Source organism: Chionomys nivalis, chromosome 11 (assembly GCF_950005125.1).
Source record: "Chionomys nivalis chromosome 11, mChiNiv1.1, whole genome shotgun sequence".
Classification (NCBI taxonomy): Eukaryota; Metazoa; Chordata; class Mammalia; order Rodentia; family Cricetidae; genus Chionomys; species Chionomys nivalis.
The window spans coordinates 57,175,129-57,193,947 of NC_080096.1; the positions used below are offsets into that span (position 1 = coordinate 57,175,129).

The 18,819-nt window shown below is 42.6% G+C and overlaps 1 protein-coding gene across 2 annotated transcripts in view; it reads left to right on the forward strand.

The window, feature by feature from the left end:
* Window positions 1–226: 226 nt before the first annotated feature.
* Mllt3 (MLLT3 super elongation complex subunit) overlaps window positions 227–18,819 on the forward strand; it is a 269,185-nt gene continuing 250,592 nt past the window's right edge. Inside the window, exons 1-2 of one of the 2 annotated variants that reach the window (XM_057785470.1) lie at window positions 227–405; window positions 1,757–1,937. In XM_057785470.1, the coding sequence (XP_057641453.1) occupies window positions 394–405; window positions 1,757–1,937 (193 nt within the window). In that variant the 5' untranslated portion in view covers window positions 227–393. Of the gene's footprint in view, window positions 406–700; window positions 831–1,756; window positions 1,938–18,819 lie in introns of those variants that run through there. The other variant, XM_057785471.1, reaches the window with a different exon arrangement.

The window sequence follows — 18,819 nt, forward strand, 5'->3', positions numbered from 1 at the left end:
GGAGGCGGCCGCTGATTGGCTCTTTCGAGCTCCCCCTGGCTCGGTCGCTCGGCCTCCCCGCGCGCTCCGCCCCGCCCGCGCGCCCTCCCTCCGCCCCGAGAGGCTTGAAGCCCGGGTGTCAGGCGCCACGGCGCATGCTCCGGACTCATCCTCTGGCCCCGGAGCTGCTGCTGCTGCTGCTGCTGCTTTTGCTTTTGGGGCTGAGTTTAATAAGCGAGCAAGAGAGAGAGAGAGCGCGGGGTGGGGTGGGGGCCAAGGCAGAGCATGTCCGCCATCTACCCTCCGCTCCCGGGCGCGCTCTCATTCATAGCAGCCTCTTCATGAATTACAGCTGAAGGGGGCGGGGGAGGGGGGTACTACACAACACCCCGGCAAACCTCCGGGCCCCCAGGCATGGCTAGCTCGGTAAGTACATGCAAAAATAATAATAAAAGCCCCCCTCCCTCTCCTCCTCCGCCCCGCCGCAGCCCAGACAGCGCCAGCGCTCCGCGGTTCCAATTAGAGAAAGGTTGGTTTTGCTCGCGGGGAGCTGCCGCCTCTCCCTCCTCCCCACCCCCCCGGCGCGCGCGCACACACTCGCACACTCGCCGCCACCACCCCCCCCCCGCGTCTCCCGCCCGCCTCGCCTCTTTGCAATCGCAAGAAGCGCACTCACACTCCCTCTGGCTCACACGCGCGCACACACACACTCACACCCGGTGAAAGGAGGCGAATAATAACTCAGCCATATTTCAGCCGCCGCCGCCGCCGGGAGCTGCGGGCACGGTCCGGGGACGCGGCGAGCAGCCTCTGCGGCCGCACCTCCGCCGAGCGCCGCGGCCGCCACGATGGTGCGTTCTCCGCGGCGCGCGCGTGAGCCCGAGTGTGCGGGCTGACAGCGGCGGGGCTGCTCGCAACTTTGCCCCAGCGGCCGGTGTGCGCGACCGGGGCTCGGCGGCGGTCCGCCAGCAGCCCTGCCTTTCTGCATTTCGTGGCTTTCGGGGAGGCGGGGGGGGGGGCAGGAGGGAGTTTGCGACCACTTTGGCTCTTGAAAGTGTGCAGCGGGGGCTGTGTTGGGCTGGCCTCGCCGGTCGTGGGGGGCTGATCGCTGAGGGGTGCGGGGTGCTTTGAGTTATGGATGCCTCGGCGTGTTTTCGTGCGGGCTTGTGTGTGTGTGTGTGTGTGAGTGAGACGACGGCTCATTCTTGTGCATGAACCCCGTGGTAAGAAAGAACACGGGAGTTTGTGCCCATCAGCAGAGGCTGCCTGTAGTTTCCATTCCGCCTGGCACCGCGCTCCACACGCACACACACACGTACACAAAGACTTCCTCGGCGTGTGCCTGTCGCCGCGGTACTTTCGGGGAGGGGGCTCGCCAGAACCCCCAGCCCCCCAGTCCAGCAACCCCCCCTCCCACGCCGGGAAGCACCCCGGCATTTCCTCCTGATTGTCTCCTAATTTGTTACCGACGCGTTTGTTGTGCTTGCCGTGGTGGTCGTGTTCTCCCCTTTCCCCGACCCCCTTCGCGACTAGGGGTAACATTCCGTTACAATCCCGGCCGCTGTGCAGCGGCGCCCGGGGCCCCTGCGGCCCGGCTCGGTGTATCTGGGGGTGTGGGGTGTGCGCGCCCACGCGCGTGAAACGTGGATGCAGAGGGCACTGCCGTTTCCTTTTATGTGCGTTTCAAGGAGGAGGGAAAAAATGTCAGGCGCAATGTTGAGCAGCGAACAGTCGCCTTCCTGTTGTTCACGGCTGTCTCTCCTCCCCCTGCCCGCAGTGTGCCGTGCAGGTGAAGCTGGAGCTGGGGCACCGCGCCCAGGTGAGGAAGAAACCCACGGTGGAGGGCTTCACCCACGACTGGATGGTGTTCGTGCGCGGCCCGGAGCACAGTAACATCCAGCACTTTGTGGAGAAAGTCGTCTTCCACTTGCACGAAAGCTTCCCCAGGCCAAAAAGAGGTAGGGCTCGAATACAAAAGAGACTTGATAAAAAATGTCTTTGCTCCAGAGGAAACAATCGCGGGGCCCGGGAGCTCCCCGGACCGTTCCCCGCCCCCCGCGTCGCGCTTGCCGGTCTAGCCTGGGACCCGGGGGGCGCGGTGTCTTGCTGGTCAGGTCCCTGCTGCTGCCCGCGCGCGGGCAAGCGGTCGACTGGGGCTCCGGGAAAGTCAGCGCAGAGAAAGGACCGTCAGGTGTCGCGTGTTTATTCATCCCAGCCCTCTTGGGTTGCTGTGGGTCCTTTGGGGAACGTACAATTAGTTACTGGGTTTGGAGCTTTGGAGAGTGGGGCTGAAGGGAATAAACACTTTGCGCCTTTTCTTCCCCTCCTGGAGAAATTGAGATTCACCTGTGTTACTAGCCACGAATGAATTGGAGGGAGTTATTGTTCCGTTTTGAGAAGTCAGTTCTCTAGGCTCCTATGGCCTCTATTTGAGCCACTAGGTGCCAGTTGCTGTAGACTGTCCCTTTGGGAGTTAGCCTCCATCCTCCTCACCTCAGCCTGGATTTCCCCCCCACTCCCCGCTCCCCCCTTGGCACTTTACTGCCCCAGTAGATATGGTGCACATTCTAAAGTGTCTTCTGGTTGGGACCCCCAAGGGAAGGAGGGGGCGTTCCTTTAAGGTTGAAAGCTAAGTTTCAGGGAATGATGCTGTTTTGCCTATGAGTTCTTTCTACACCTTGATCCTCAGTCATAAATTTGAGTTTTTGCATACTGTTGCTGAGGCTCAGTGGTCCTCAATGTCTTCAATAAAAAGCAGGACAGTTTGGGTGGGTGCAGAAAAGGGATGTCATTTAAAACGATGTTTGAAGAGGCTATGAAAAATACTGGTTTCCATTCCCTTCTGCCTCTGGAAAGCTGCTGTCTGGTTGCTTTAGTTGGATTACTGGAGGCAACAGTACACATACAATAAGGTGCTTTGTTTGTGTGCAGCTTTATTTATCTAAGTCGACACAATGGTTAGTAGTTATCTTCCATTTGATCCGTAATCTTTATTGGCATCTAGAACTCCTGCAGTTTCTTAGAGTAACATCATAATAAATCCATTCTGCTTAGAGTGATGTGGAAATTATTGAACATTCAGGGGCTGAATAAAGGAAAGAGAAAGGATGTGTCCCTTTGAGGTGGCGGAGTTTGTGTTTTCTGTGTTTATTTTCATTTTCAGTGCTTGTGTAATGGGAAGTAGGATTTTGGTTTTGTGCCTTAAGTGGTTAGGTTTACAGCTCCTTTCCGAAACTTGACCAGTTGGAATTTTGATAGGCTTTGTTGAATGGTTAAGGAGTACATCCGTCTTCTAACAGAGCTAGGAATATACATGGCCCTATAGGAGGTAACACTTAGCATCTGTTAGCATTTTATATGAACATATAGACAGATGCTCTGATTTGTGTTTCCTACAAGCCATGATAAGAATGTGCCTTGCCAGGCTGCCTGCAGGTGACTGGGAGGATGTTAGTTGGACTCTCTCTCTCTTCCCTAGTCTGGAGAGCCACTGCAGAGGAGTTTAAACAAAAGAAACACTTTCCGAGCTCCTTGGTACTCTGCTCCTGCAACTTAGCTGCTGTTCACTTTAAGGCAAAACACATATTAAAAAGCAGTATTTGTTGTGATGGGGGAAATCAACTCAGTTGTGAGACAATGTTGCTCTTAAGGTAACTTTGTTTGGGCACCTTGATAATAAGCTAATTGGCCCATAAAATCGAAGCCCCCCTCTTTCCTACTTAACCCCCATTTCTCTGCTTCTGTGGGTTGAGTGGTGATGCTCCCCTGTGGTTCCCATACTGAATGATCTTCTGTCCAGCCCGAGGGAAGCGGGTTTCTGTTCACATGGCAGTCACCTGCAAGGTGTGCTGAGTCCTTGGCAGTAGCCACGTCTTCTCCATCTCTCTAGTGAGGGCCGTCTGTTGATTGGACTTTACAGTTTTAATTCTCAACTGCGGAGTTTCTTTTTTATGCAGTCTATAAGCCATTGTTTTAAAATGTTTATTTTTGGATTTTTATTTGTGTTGTGTGGTTCCCATGATGTGACAAGTCCTGGGAAAAATGCCAACTTCTGTCGCCCAGGAGGGACCTTGTCACACTGTAATTACTGTGATTCAGATTGCTAGAGATTTCACTGTTCATTGGGAATAGCTAGTTGTAAACTCAAGCATACCAAGCATGTTGCTTAATCCGGGGATCCATTTGTTGACTTCTCAAATCTTTGAAAATGATAAGAATAAATGGAGAATAAGATTGCCAGACATTTATAAGGCTTCTGCTAGTATCTTTCAAGATGCTGTGTCTTGCTATACAGTGGATATAATTGATAGGCTAAAGTTTAATTGATTGGAAATTAGAGGAACTGCAAAAATGAATTTGAGAGACCTCTAAATCCAGTATGCTTAAAGGAATGCTTATAGTCTAAACTATTGGCAGTGGCAAGTTAATGCCCTTGCATTGTATACAGTAGCTAATAAGCGGAGGAACCCCAGATCTGAGCATGAACTGTTCAGCCATGAAGATGGATGAGTTCTTAGCTTTGTAATCCTTGGTTTAGAAAAGCAAATTGATTTTCAGGTTGATTTCCTTTACTTCACAATAATATTATGAGAACTTGTAGAGGAAGAAATTATAGTATTTTCAACTTGTTGCCAAATGAGAATTATATATACTATTTCAGAATTGAGCTAATTGGATTTGAATTAATGAGGTTTTACTCTGTCGCAAAGATGTGTGGGAGACCTTTAATTTAAACCTACTGGCACACAGCCCTAGAAAGAGATTTTGATGAGACAGTGAAGCCTAGAATATCCATTAGCTAATGAAGACTAGGCAGGTCAGAGTTGATGTATTCTCAGACTATCTGTTTGCAGGAAAAGACCATAGCTTATGTATTATTACCAAAGATTTATGCTGGTCTGATATGACTGAAATGAATAGTTATTTTCAAAACATTCCGTTTAAAATATTAATGTTTTCATTTTTAGTCAGATCTAAGTTTCAGGGAACTTCCAATTATAGCCATCCTTACTACTGCAATCTGTTCTATTGACATTTATGATGTGGAAGCTGCTGCTTATTATTTTATGAAAGCTAATTTGGCCACTGGTATGATTTGCTAGTTTTCTATTTGCCACCTTTAGTCCTTTGAGTGGGCAGATGAAACATAATCAGTACACCTTCACAGCTCTTTTTGGTTTAGGCATTCACGATTGGTTTTATTATTTAGCTCTGATTTGTGTCTCTTAAGTAGTTTGGACAAGTCTTTTTATTGAGGTGCCTAGTATTTGAAGGTTTATTAGTTGAGGGCTTTGTATATATATCCTGTGTATTTTGTCTTTGGAGGCATTTGAAAAATGTACAAACTAAAGGAATAAGGATGGGTGAATCCCAGTTGCGTATGGTTCTGATGGGAATTACACTGACCAGCGCACAGGGTGAAGTAGCATGAACTTTCCGAGCCACTTGGCAGATGAGTTGCTGGAGGATCTCATCTGCGGCAGGTAGAAATGTCAACTGGACACAGAAAGTTTGGAGGGCATTTGGCTAAAATTGATTATGATTTCAACATGTCTGTATCTTTGAACCCAGCAGATTAGTAGGAATTTTCTAGTAGGTATGACTTCGCAAGTATGCAAACAGATCAAATATTTCTTGCGACTTTTTTGAAAGCAAAAATCAGGAAGGAAGCCAAGTAGGGGACTTCAAATGAGTGCATGTAAATGATGGGATCTGTAAAAATTGGCAAATCTATATGTAAATGTCAGGACATCTTAAAGAGCTGTTAGCTGGTGAAGCAGCTTGTCCGGGTGACCCATTAAAGAATGTGCTTCCCCAGAGGTTCTGGATGCTGGGCTTCAGTCTTGCCAATGGTTGCCTTGAGGGGGTGCTTCTGGTGATGGGATTTTACTTGAAGAAAATCCCCTATGTTTAAAAGACCGTTATGATCACATAGAACTCTGCGAAGTAGGAGGGCAATCTGATAAAATAGCTCTCCTGTTAGACTAGCATATGGTCATGTAAGAGTGACCCTTAACTATGGATGTACTGTTGCTTCATGGGAAGAGGAATAAGGGCCAAGGCTGGGATAGGCTACCCTTTGGGTCACCGTTTTTTTGTTTGTTTGTTTCTTTCTTTTTTAAATTTAATTTGTGTTGCAAGAATAGTTGTAGAACTACAGCTTGTAAATCAAAGGTTAGATATGCCATCATTCTTAAACTTAGGAAATTTCAGACTATTCTCACAAATCAGACTTGAGAGCCTTTCTAATGTAAAAATAACCAACCTGTGATCTGCCAGTATATATTGTTTTAATGAAAACTATTTTTTACACAAGGATTAGTGAGAAGTAGCATGCGTTTACGGTGCAAGTGTCTTTGATGTCTGGTTTCATCAGTATGAACAGTGGCTACAGGAGCCACTGTTGTATTCAGTCAGTTGTGTTTGCTTCCTGCTACACAGTCCCAGATATACCGTGTACTGCTGAGAATGAAACAGAGAAACTCAGAGCCACTGTGAAAATGTGTCACCGTTCCAAGAAATAGGTCTGAGGAACAGCGGAGTCTGCAGAGGACACCCTGGACCAATATAAACTAGGTATTAAGTATACAGTCTGACATGGACAGAAAGCCTACCATGTACACAGCCAGTTCCCTTTGTAGTCGTTACTGCTGTTGCCAGTGATAATACTCATGGTACAGAAGAAGAAAAGGCAGGAGTTACAAGGTTTTTCCCTTCTCGGATGCCAAGGGAGCAACAGTTATTTCGCTGTTTCCTTTCACAAGAGGATAATCCAAATTGGAGTTCGGTGACTTTACAGTCTGTCTGATACTATACTCTTTGTCTTATACAGAGGTTTGTTAGTACAGGAATTATTTTAGGTGAGCCCATGCTTCCATAGAACTTTCTCTGTGAACTAAGAATGATGAGGCACCGATCGGTTTTATGATTTTACCTTAGAGATGGCGCAGCTGATGCTGTCTCCCTGCCTCTCTCTCCTTCCTCCTTCCTTCTCTTCCCCTTCTCTCTTCTCCTTATTCCCCTCTTCCTTTTCCCTCCATTACTCATCTCTTGATGGTCTGTGTCACCCAACGAGATGTCTTTAGAAAATGGGAAATTACTGGGCTGGAATCATGGCTCAAGGTTAAGAGTGTTGACTGCCTTTGCAGAGGACCCTGGGTCAGTTCCCAGCACCACACTGGTGGTTTCCAGCTGCCTCTAACTCCAGCGCTGAGGGATCGTTGCCTTTTTATGGCCTCTGCAGGCAACCCTGCACAAACATTGCATAATCTCAAACAGACCTACACATAGACATATAAATAGATTTATTTATTTATCTTTTGTTGTTTTTTTTGGGGGGGGGTGTGCAGGGTTTCTCTGTTTAGCCTTAGCTGTCCTGGAACTGTCTCTGTACCACCAGGCTGGCCTTGAACTCACAGAGACCAGCCTGCCTCCACCTGCCTAGCGCTGGGATTAAAGGCGTGCACCTCCACCTGTCTGTAAATAAATCTTGAAAAGAGTAGGAAATTGCATGCTGCAATTGGACAGTGGCCTTTATGAAGTATTCATATCATTTCAAATTTAAATGAAAATCATGTTTTTTCTAAAGTATAAACATACGTACATTTATTTAAAAAAGTCTAATACAGAGAAAGAAGTTATTTGAAATTTTCATAGATAGCTGGTTAATATTTCTGTAGTCAGGTATTGTATCTATCTACTCGTATGTACATGTTTTAGCTATTAATGTCTTAATATATTTTGTAACGTGTAATTTGCATATATTGTATATAATATGTAACATGTGTAAAATAAGCATGTAACTAGAATATGTACATTATGTATAATGTCTATATTATAATAATACAGAATAACTACTTTTGTAGTTTTTAATCTGTCTATATCTGTTTATCCTTGGTTCTGAGGATAGACAGATGAGCATTTCCACTTTCATAGAAAATCATCTCTTAACACTGTTCAGTTTCATGACTTATTAACTGTGGATTTATCATGCTTTGCTTGAACCTTTAGATTGCTCCCTATTTTGATTTTAGTTTGAATAATGTTGCAATGGATAGCCTTGACATTCATTTTTCATGATTTTCTGATTTTTCATAGGGGAGACAGTCAAGTAAAAAAGCATAGATTTGTTTTTTTAGCTGGTTGTGCTGGTACACGCCTTTAATCCCATTGCTCTGGAGGCAGAAGCAGGAAGGCAGTTTTCTGTGAGTTCAAGGTCAGCCTGGTCTACAAAGTACCAGGTCAATCTGTAGGTAGGCTACATAGTGAAATCCTATCTCAAAACCAAAAAACAAGCAAAAATTATACAGAGTTTAGAGTTTTGTATGTGTTCATAAACTTTCTACCAAACTTTGTAAACTTTATAGTTTATCCTTACTCAGGGCTTTAGAGGACAACCTATTTTCCTGCATGGTTACCTAAACTTGAAATTAACAGTTTGAAAAAGAAAGGAAGGAAGGCTGTCAGTTTGTGGCATGAAATAAATACTTTATTTTAATTTGCATTTATTTGAGCTGTGGTGTCAAATACATATTCATTCACGTGTATTTATGTACTGTTTACATTTTGTGATGTGCTTGCTTTATGGCCTGTGTAGTTCATAGTTGCCTTTTTTTCTTTTCTTGAGACAGGGTAGCCTTGGAGGGCCTGGAAGTCAGGGATCCACCTACCTCTGACTTCCGAATACTGAGGTTAAAGTCTTTCAATATCACTCCTTGTTTATTCTCCATATGAAAATATAAATAATTATATAACAAAGGCTCAAATTTGTACTACCAAAAAAGAATGACTATTTATATTCCTATCTTAGTTTTTTGTTTCCGTTCTAAAGAATTAATTCTTATAGGGGTAGCCAAAGGATTTTAAATGCTTCCCCAACTTTCCCTCTCCCTCTTTAGCTTTTCTTCTACTCTGTTTTTCTACATTTGTGCACTTCGATTGTGTAAGTGCTAGTGTAAAATCAACACGAAGGGTGTCTCCACTGACTAAATTGGTTTATTTTTTAAATTGAGATAGAATTCACATACCATAAAAGTTACCCCTTTACAGTACACGATTGAATGTATTTAAGATAGTATCCGGATTGTACACTCATTGCTTCTATATTCCAGAACACTTTCATGAATGAATACTTTAGCATCTTGTCCCTTCTCTCAGGATGGTGTTTTTAATCTAGCCACCGTTCAGCTCTAGGAGTTGATTCGTTTCTTTTAATGTCCTTCCCCCAGTATTTCATCGTGGGAATATATTGTGGACTTGGTTTTTTTTTTTATTAAGGAAGACTGTATAGATCATTTTCTGTCCTCTGCAGTGTGCATATTTGCACCTTAAACCTTATGCACATGGACCAGAGTTTGGAAATTGGCCCAGAATTGGAGTCATTGATTACGGGCACGTGCATCTTTATTTGTGCTAGATGTAGTCAGAAATGAGTTTCATTTTTTCTCTGCATTTTTGTCAGCATAGGCTATTTATGTTTTTTGGTTTTTCGAGACAGGGTTTCTCTGTGGTTTTGGAGCCTGTCCTGGAACTAGCTCTTGTAGACCAGGCTGGTCTCGAACTCACAAAGATCCGCCTGCCTCTGCCTCCTGAGGGCTGGGATTAAAGGCATGCGCCACCACTGCCCGGCTATTTATGTTATTTTTGATATATAATTTGATGTCTAATGGAATTAGAATATTTTTGTTTGTGGTTAGTTTTCATTCATATTGGAAGTATTTTAAGCATTTCCCCATGTTTATTGATCATTCATATGTTTTCTTTGTTGTCTTTTGAGACAAAACTTATGGTATATTTTATGCTAGCCTGGAACTCATCTCAAACTTGTGTTCATCTTGCCACCATGCCTTTGCTTCTAGATTTTCTTTCTTTCTTTTTTTTTTATTGAATTCTTTTTTTAGTTTTTCAGAAAATGATTAGGATGTTCCTATTTTGTTTTTGTTGCTGTTTATAGGATGCTAATCCGTTATTTGTATTGAACGCTGTTTTCTAGTTATGGCATTTTTACTGTATACAAGGAAGTAATTTTGTGAGATTGACCTATTTCATCTTGTCTTTCTTTGATTTAGAATCTTGTTTATAGATGTGAGAATTTGCTTAACCAGCAGCCTTTATTTGTATTTGCAAGATAAGCAGAAGTAGGAAAGAGTTGTCCCTGTCTTCAGTGAGCTTTTGCCTCTCAGAGCTGGAAACCACACTTGAGGGTCTTCATTTTTGTTTACTCTTTATTTATCTATCTTGAGGGGGCTTCGCGAAGCTTAGGCTAGCTTTGAGTTCCCTGTGCTGTTGAGAGTGGCCTTGAACTTCTGATCCTCTTCTGACCCTCCTGTTTCCTTAAGTAGTGGGATTCCAAGTATGTGCTGGCACACCCAGTTTACCTGGTGCTGGGGATCCCACTGAGGGTTTCTTCCCTGCTAGGCAAGCACTTAGCCAGCTGAGCCACAGCCCCAACCAGTTACTTCTAATCAGACGGTTAGAAATGTGTGGGGATCGTACATGTGGACAGAATGAGTCATAAGTGTCCCTGTGCAAAGAGAACTGGTAATAAATGGTGGTCAGTGTTTACTTTGAACGCACTGAGTAACTATTCACTTATATTAGCCGAGAAATGTTCAGTAATAACCGCTTTTATAGGCACGACCTAGGTTTAGTTAAGTGGTGACAACCACGGTAGATAATATTTTAACGAAAAAGTACTGTGGCTACTTTCATATAAAATCAGATTCCTTTTATGAATTGACTTAAGATGTTCTAGGGTGGGAGGCTGGAAAGATGGCTCTGTGGTTACGAGAACTTGCTGCTTTTGTAGAGGACCCAGGTTCGGTTCCTGGTACCTATTGGCAGCTCACAACTGCCTATAATTCCAGTTACAGGGGATTGGCTATCCTTTTGCTTCTGTGGACTAGGAATGCACATGATGGACAAACATGCATGTAGTCAAAACATTCATGCATATAAAATAAATATTAAAATGATTTCCCTTGTACCAAAGTCATTAGGAAGTTGGTGCAAGGTGGCAGGCAACCATCTCCTGATGGTTGTCCGCACTGTTCTCTCTGGCAGTCTTGCAGTGGAATGAAGGGTATAGAATCTTGCTATAAGAAATAAGGCCGCATTACTACATTATTTAAAGTGTAAGAAGTTTGCTGTGGTTGAGGCCTACGAAGGCTATTATTGAATTTTTAAAATTATAAGATTAATATTTGGGTTTGATTTATTTAGTATGTAGCAGGAAAGCCAGTGATCATTGTCATTTTTTAATTTAAAAAGCTAGCTTTAAACACCTTTTCAAAGTTAGTTTTTTTTTTTTTTTTTTTTTTTTTTGGGAGAAATGCCATCTTTTTTATTGCAGAGATTCCAGTTCTATTTCTTAAAATTTCCAGGAATTTTAATCTTGGTTTCCTCACTGACAGAATGTTTAATTATTCCTTTTTAAAACATAAAGCCATAAGAACACTTATACATTTTAGACATGAGGAAAGTTGCATAGGTAGTCTTGCCTATTTTCTCAATAGGGAGATAGATATTTCTTCACTCATGTAAACAAATTTAATGGGGCAATATTAAGAAACATAAAATGTGCTGAAATCAAAGTTAGTTTTTAAAAAATTTTTCTTTTATCATATGTGTGCATTTTTTTTTCCCCTTGAGACAGGGTTTCTCAGTAGCTTTGGAGCCTGTCCTGTAGCTAGCTTTTTTTTTTTTTTTTTTGGTTTTTTTCGAGACAGGGTTTCTCTGTGGTTTTGGAGCCTGTCCTGGAACTAGCTCTGTAGACCAGGCTGGTCTCGAACTCACAGAGATCCGCCTGCCTCTGCCTCCTGGGGTTAAAGGTGTGCACCACCACTACCTGGCTTTTTGTTTTGTTTTTTGTGTGTGTTTTGTCCGTTTTATGTATTTCTGTGTTCCATGTATGCGCCTGGTAACTGAGGAGGATGTAAGAGGGCGGTGGGTCTTTGAGAAATGGGGTTATGGAGCTACCATGTGGTTGCTGTGAATTTAACCCTGTCCTCTGCAAGAACAGCCAGTGATTTTAACCGATATCCCACCTCTCCTGCCTTTCTCGACAGGGTCTTACTATGTAGTCTTGGCTGTCCTAGAACTTTTTATGTAGACCAGGCTGGCCTTAAACTCAACAGAGATCCTCTTGCCCCTGCTTCTTAAAAGCTGGAATTAAAGGCGTTTATTAATTTTATGTGATGTCTCTGCAACAGTTGTTTTTATATTGTGTATGTGTGGACACGTGATGTCCCTGCAACAGCTGTTTTTATATGTATGTATGTGTGGACACATGATGAACCTGCAGCAGCACCTGCAACAGCTGTTTTTATATGTGTGCATGTGTGGACACGTGATGAACCTGCAACAGCTGTTTTTATATGTGTGTATGTGTGGACACGTGATTTCCCTGCAACAGCTGTTTTTATATGTGTGTATGTGTGGACACGTGATGAACCTGCAACAGCTGTTTTTATATGTGTGTCTGTGTGGGCACGTGATGAACCTGCAACAGTTGCTTTTCTCCTACTTTGTGGGTCTCACGCACACAAGGTGAGCTTGGCGGCAAGCGCCCTTATCCATTTTGCTGGCCTTCAATGTTAGCTTTATTAGAAGAAATGAAGCTTGCCTTTACTTCTGATTCTGAGGTCAGTTTACTTAGAGTGATATTCATTATTGATTATAAAGATGGTTAGTTATTATGTTTGAAGATTGACATTCTCAGAGTCGTTCCTTTTTTATTTGAAAATATTTCATTTTGTCAGAGCAGTTTTTGTTTGTTCCTTTCTTTTCAGTAAAACTTATCAGTTACGTTATCACCTATACCAGGCCAGATATTTGGTGCCTATGTAGTAATCTTAAAAATCAAAATATATTTTAACAATTTCTTCAAATGTTAATTATCTTTCAGTGTGGGCTAGGAGTATGGCATGGTAGTTAACAGCATGCGACGCCCATGCAGGGGATGTGACTGATTCCCAGCACCCATGTAGGATGCTTCCTAATGGCCTCTAACTCCAGCTCCAGGGCATCCAGCACCTCCGCAGGCACCTGCACTCGCATGCACCTACCTGCTTCCCCAGTTAAAAAGTTTCCGTTATAAGAAAAACTTAGCAATGTCTCAGAGAACAGGAAGCCTGTCATGTTTCTAGGCATAGATTTAGTTGCAGGATACCTTTTAATTTTCGCAACAAAGTTTTATGTCTGCTTCCTTCTCCCACTAAGTGTTTTGGGAGGAGAGGACTGTTTGATTATTTTGGGTGTCTGTTCATTTTGATAAACATCTAATGTACTTAGAATAGTAAAAGACAAGGCACACCGTACCCCTCTCATGTCATCTACACTCCCCACTGTGTGTATGCATTGCCGAATACTGAACGGTTTCTTAGCGCAGAAGAAACATTCTATTGAACAAAACCCCTTTTCTCTTTTCTTTCCTCTTTTGATTCTTGTGCTATTGGTGGTTGCTTTGAAGCAACTCAGTAAGAACGAGAGGGTTTGGGCTGCTGGGGTTTTCTTGCTTTTAGGGATGTGTTATTTAGTGTGCACATGGCACGGAGCTGCCACATCATGCTTCTTGTATGACTTCTATATGTGCTAGGTGAGTTGCTTGCAGGAAGCTGCTCCTCAGATGCAGCATGGAGCAGCAGGTGCAGGTGTCTCATGTCACATGCTCATCCATGCTGCACTTTCCTGTCCTCGTCTGTGTATCTGTCTGTTTTCTCTTAGATTGCAACAGAGTTGGGCACAGGACAAACCTGGGTTTCTGTGTCACTGTTACTGACATGCACTTTCTAGATACTGGAAGTTTTGGGCATTATTGTAACAGAGGTAGATGATACAAATAAGAGTCCTGCATTTATCTTCCAACCTGGTAAACTGTAATTTGCTTCTCATTTCTGAAAATCGTTTCCTCTACAGCTCAAGAACTGATTGGGCAAACAAAATCATTACTTGGATGTAATGAGAAACATATATGTTGAACCACTTTTTCTAGGATGGGTCTAGCTTTCTTAATAAGCAATAATAAAGTTCCCTCCTTGAGACAAGATCATATTTTGTATCCTTAACCTAGAAATCAATATGTAGACCAGGTTAACCTCAAACTCACAGATATCTGCCTGCTTTTACTGGGATTAAAGGCAGGTACCACCACACACAGATACATTTTTTAAATAATAATTTCTGTTAATAAAACGTTTGTGTGTATCTGTGTGCAATGTGTTTGTGTATAAAAGCGGAATGCATGTGTCATGGCGTGTGTGGGCTAGGTCAGAGAACAACTTTTCAAAGTCCACTCTCTCCTTCCACCATGTGGATTGTGGGGATTTAACTCAGGAGAGTCATCTTGTCATTTTTTTTTTAACCCTCATGTACCATTCTCCTTCATCTTAAAAATATTAGGTGTATATGTGTGTGTCAGTGTGTGTCTGTGTGTGCTGGAGTGCAGTACAACAGAGGCCAGAAGAGACTATCAGAGTTCCTAGGAGTTAGAGGAAGTTTGAAAGCCACCTGGTATGAACCAAACTTGGGTCCCCTGTAAGAGCATTAAGTGATCTTAACAACTGAGCCGTCTTTCTAGCTCTGTCTTCATCAATTTTTGGTGTGTTTTTTTTTTTTTAAAAAAAGAATTGGCCAACCCCGACAATTATTTTATTTAGTTCATGCAACACAGCCCAACTTTGAGCTGTAGAAACGAGCCTGGTGACTGGGAAGCAGTATCTGCAGGGCTGTGGGAAGGCCTTGTCTGGCCTGAGTATGTCTGAACAATAAACTGGGCTCTTCAAGCTGGGAAAAAAATACTGTTTTTGTGCTTTTTAAAAAGGACAAATCCATGTTTTTAATTGGTCTAATCTTTTATAAGAACAACATAAGTAACCTACATTTGTTAAATACCCATTCCTTATCTTGCCAGGCAGTGTACTTGTGTTTTTGTATTTAATTTTTCCTTTTTCCTAAGGAAAATTATTTGGAAAAGATTACTCCTCCCCCTTTTCCTTTTTGGAATCTGGAGATCTGACTCAGTGTCTCTGTGTGTTCAGCCACTAAGTGTCCGACACTGAGATACACCCCTACTCTGGAGAATGCTCTCTTTGTAAATTGATACCTGAGTGTCAGTATTTTAGAATCTTATGATTAGGTTCTGGTTCTGTTTCTGACTGGACTGATACTATTTACATCGACCCCCCAGCAACTACTTACATGTTGAAACATTTTAGGGTTTACAGAAATCCGTGTTTATTTGGACCATCTGAAAACTTCAAGTATTGATTGTGTCAGTGGATCCTTGGCTTTTCCTGTCTTCATTCTGTTTAACACCGCCATTTGATTTGAGTTTGTGTTAGCTGATTTGCTTTTTGGAGCAGTAATTTAACGTGTATCTGCTTGTTTTCATTACTAGAGTAATAATTGACGTACTGGACCTGTATTGTATCTGCAAGCAGGGTGGAAGGAAGGATACTCAGTATTTGGTCATTCCACATGTGTGGGAAGTTGTCAGTCTAACAGTTCGGGTAGCATTATAAAATGCGTTTAATTGAATCTTAGTTGAAGTTGCTTCAGAAGGCAGTTGCTCCTCATTTCTTGGCTGTAACGTGCGAAGTAGCTTTAGGTCAGAGGAGAAACTGAAGATTGTTATTATTCCTCCTTGTTAAGACAAACTGTCAGATGACTGAATAGAGCCCAGGATGGAAGCTTTGTAAGATGTACAAATTCAGCCGCTGTCTGTAGGGAGAGATTTGTCTTGTTGGAAAGGGGACATTAGCCTGTGTGTAATGTTTGACGTTACATTCTTCAGCAGGGGCTCTTTCCTGAAGTTCATTCTTGCTGATTTTAGTACTTGGTTTAGTTTATTTTCTTTGTATCGGAATGATCATAATTGTTCATTTTTGCACATATTTTGAGAATCTTGTGATTGGTATAATTATATCAGTGAAAAGAATGGAAGGAAATGCTTCAGCAAAATGCTTCACAGAAATGTGTGTGCATGATAATGCTGTGTGTGGTCTGAACCTTGCACAGTCCCAAGACTAATGGGAATTAGCCCCTAGGAACAGGAGATCAGGAACCTCTTTCTCTTGCTAGTAAAATCTGTTGGATTTTTACAAGATTTTCTTTCTTTCTACATGTACATGTTGGGCATACACTTGCTTGAGTAGAGGTGTTGTTCACTGTGGCTATCCTGAAACTAAGTATGTAGACCAGGCAGACCTTGAACTCAAGCCACCTGCCTGCCTCTGCCTCCAGTGTTAGGATTAAAGGCGCGTGCTACTCCTCCACTCCTAGCTTTTTGTCTGTTTTTGAGACAGTGTCTTTCACTATCTTAGAACTTTCCAGATAATCTAAGGTTGGCTGGCTGGCCACCTGACCAGCAAGCCCCAAGGATCCTCCTGTGCCTACCTCCGGGGCACATGGCTTAAAACAATTAATTTTTAGTGTGGCCTCTGGGGATGGAACTTAGGTTCTTGAGCTTCTAAAGCAGACACTTTACCCACGGAGCTGGTGTCTAGCCTGTTTCTGAGACTGGGCCTCACTGTGTTGCTCTGGCTGGCTTTGACCGTGTAGTAATGCTCTTGCCTCTGTCCCCCAAATGGCAGGATTACAAGTGTGGACCACCATGGATGAGCTTTCAACTTTAATTAAAAAATTAATTTGAATCAGGACCTTTCTTTCAAGCTTTCTTGATTGAACATGTTTTAAATCTTTCTTAATTTATATTGTATTGAGGTTGTAAAAGATATTAGTTTAACTTATTATCTCATTTAAGGCATTTTTTTTTTTTTGGTGGTAGATACAGTCATGTTTCATACTTCTGTTTAGCACCGTTGGCCATTGCTGTCGAGAGGGGGTGAACATCAAGATGGCTTTAAATACCATGATCTGTGGCTCCTGAAATTCCTTATATGAACTGGCTTAGAGTTGCCTGGAATCTACAGATTTCCATGTGGATACCTTGAACCATTTCTTGATTGCTTTCAAGTCCCGATATAATGTAAATGCTGTGCAGATGGTTATTTTGCTGTCTGTACTTGATTGTTGTTTGTTAGGGAGCTGAGGAAGGTACCCAGGGCCTTGTGTACTATTCTGTGAGCTAAGTTCCCACCCCCTAACCTGTATGTCTTAACTACAAAGTTTTTTTTCTTCTGCCATGCTTGATTAGGTCTTCAGATGTGGATGGAACCTGAAGATAATGAGAAGTAACTACATTTTGGGAGTACATAGGGATCTTTTAGATGTTTGTCTTTTTTTGTCTTTAGAATTTTGATAGCTTTGTTAATTAACTTATCTTTTTTTTTGTTTTGTTTTGTTTTTCTTGAGACAGTGTTTCTCTGTGTGTAGCTCTGGCTGTCCTGGAACTCTCTCTGTAGACCAGGCTGCCCTCAAACCCACAGAGATCCACCTGCATCTCCCTCCCGAGTGCTGGTACTAAAGGCATGCACCACCACCATCTAGCTTTAACATAGCTTGATGTATAGTGTTAGAAACATTTCCAAAGCCTGTATCTGACTTTTGCAAATGACATGATGCTCAAGAAGTTGCTCAGAATTATTGTGACAGTGTTAATAATCAATGAAGTTTATCTATACTTGGAAGATGAGGCCCACTCCTGGGTTGTTGATCTTTGTATGTAAAGTTGATCATGAAGTGATAAATAAAAGGTATCAAAGTCTGGCAGAATAATACATTTGGGGCAGGGAAACATTGGGTGTTAACGTGGTATCCATTGCATAGCAACAATTTCAGGAGGTGGGAGAGTTAGTGCAGCATCTAACCTATACCGCACCTTCAGAGGACCTGTGTTTGGTTCTCAGCATTCACACTGGGTGCTTTACAACCACAGGGAGCTCCAGCTCCAGGAGATCTCATGCCTCTGGTCTCCACCCACCTGCTTGCACTCACATGCACGCATGCGCACACACACACACAATTAAATAAAACAAATCTTTAAAAAGCCAGTGATACAATACATTTTAAAAATAACTTTTGTATTTATTTTATGTGTATAAGTGTTTTGTATACATGTATGTCTATGTAACATGTGTTTCTGGTGCACAGGGAGACTATACAAGGGCGTCATATACCCTGGAACTGGAGTTACAGACATTGTGAGCTGTCTTATGGCTGTTGGAAACTAAACTGGGGTCCTTTGCAAGAGCAACAAGTCCTCAACTGCTGAGGCATCCATCCAATCCCTCTAATGTAGTCTTAATTGGATTTCATATGTAAGCTGTGAAATAAGTTGTGAAAAAAATGAAAATAAAACTCCATGCTTTATTTGTAGTATAGATGAGTGATAAAACTATATTACAAAAACAAAGAAAAATTTTCAAAATAACATGGTTAATTTCAGTTTTCTTCAAAGATGTCTTTTTGCATATTTAGGAAACGTCTTTCCCTTTTTATCAGAAAGATGAACTTATTACAAATGTACTGTGGGCTAAGGCATAACAAAGTTGTAGGCCGAGTGAAAGTAACTATTTTCCCTTTAGCGTTAGGTGCTGTTTACAAAGTCATGGTTGGATCAGCTCCCCTGTAGAATTCTTGCTGCGTGCGCCTCATGTTTGTGCCCTGTTGCCTAATGATCTACTTGTGTGAAGTTGATATTTCACGTTCTGTGTGCTGGCATTTGGAATGACATTGTTTTCCTTGGGCTTCATTTAGTTCTGCTGATTAATTTTTCTACTTAGCTTTTTCTGTTTCTGTTGAGAGAACTGTAGATGGGCTTTGTATGGGCGCGGATTCCTTTCCTTAGCACTAAGGTATGTGCGTGAACACGGAAAGCAGCCCCGACTCTGTGATAAAGGCTCACAGCATTTATGTGCTGCTGTTTCTAATCATTAACTTACA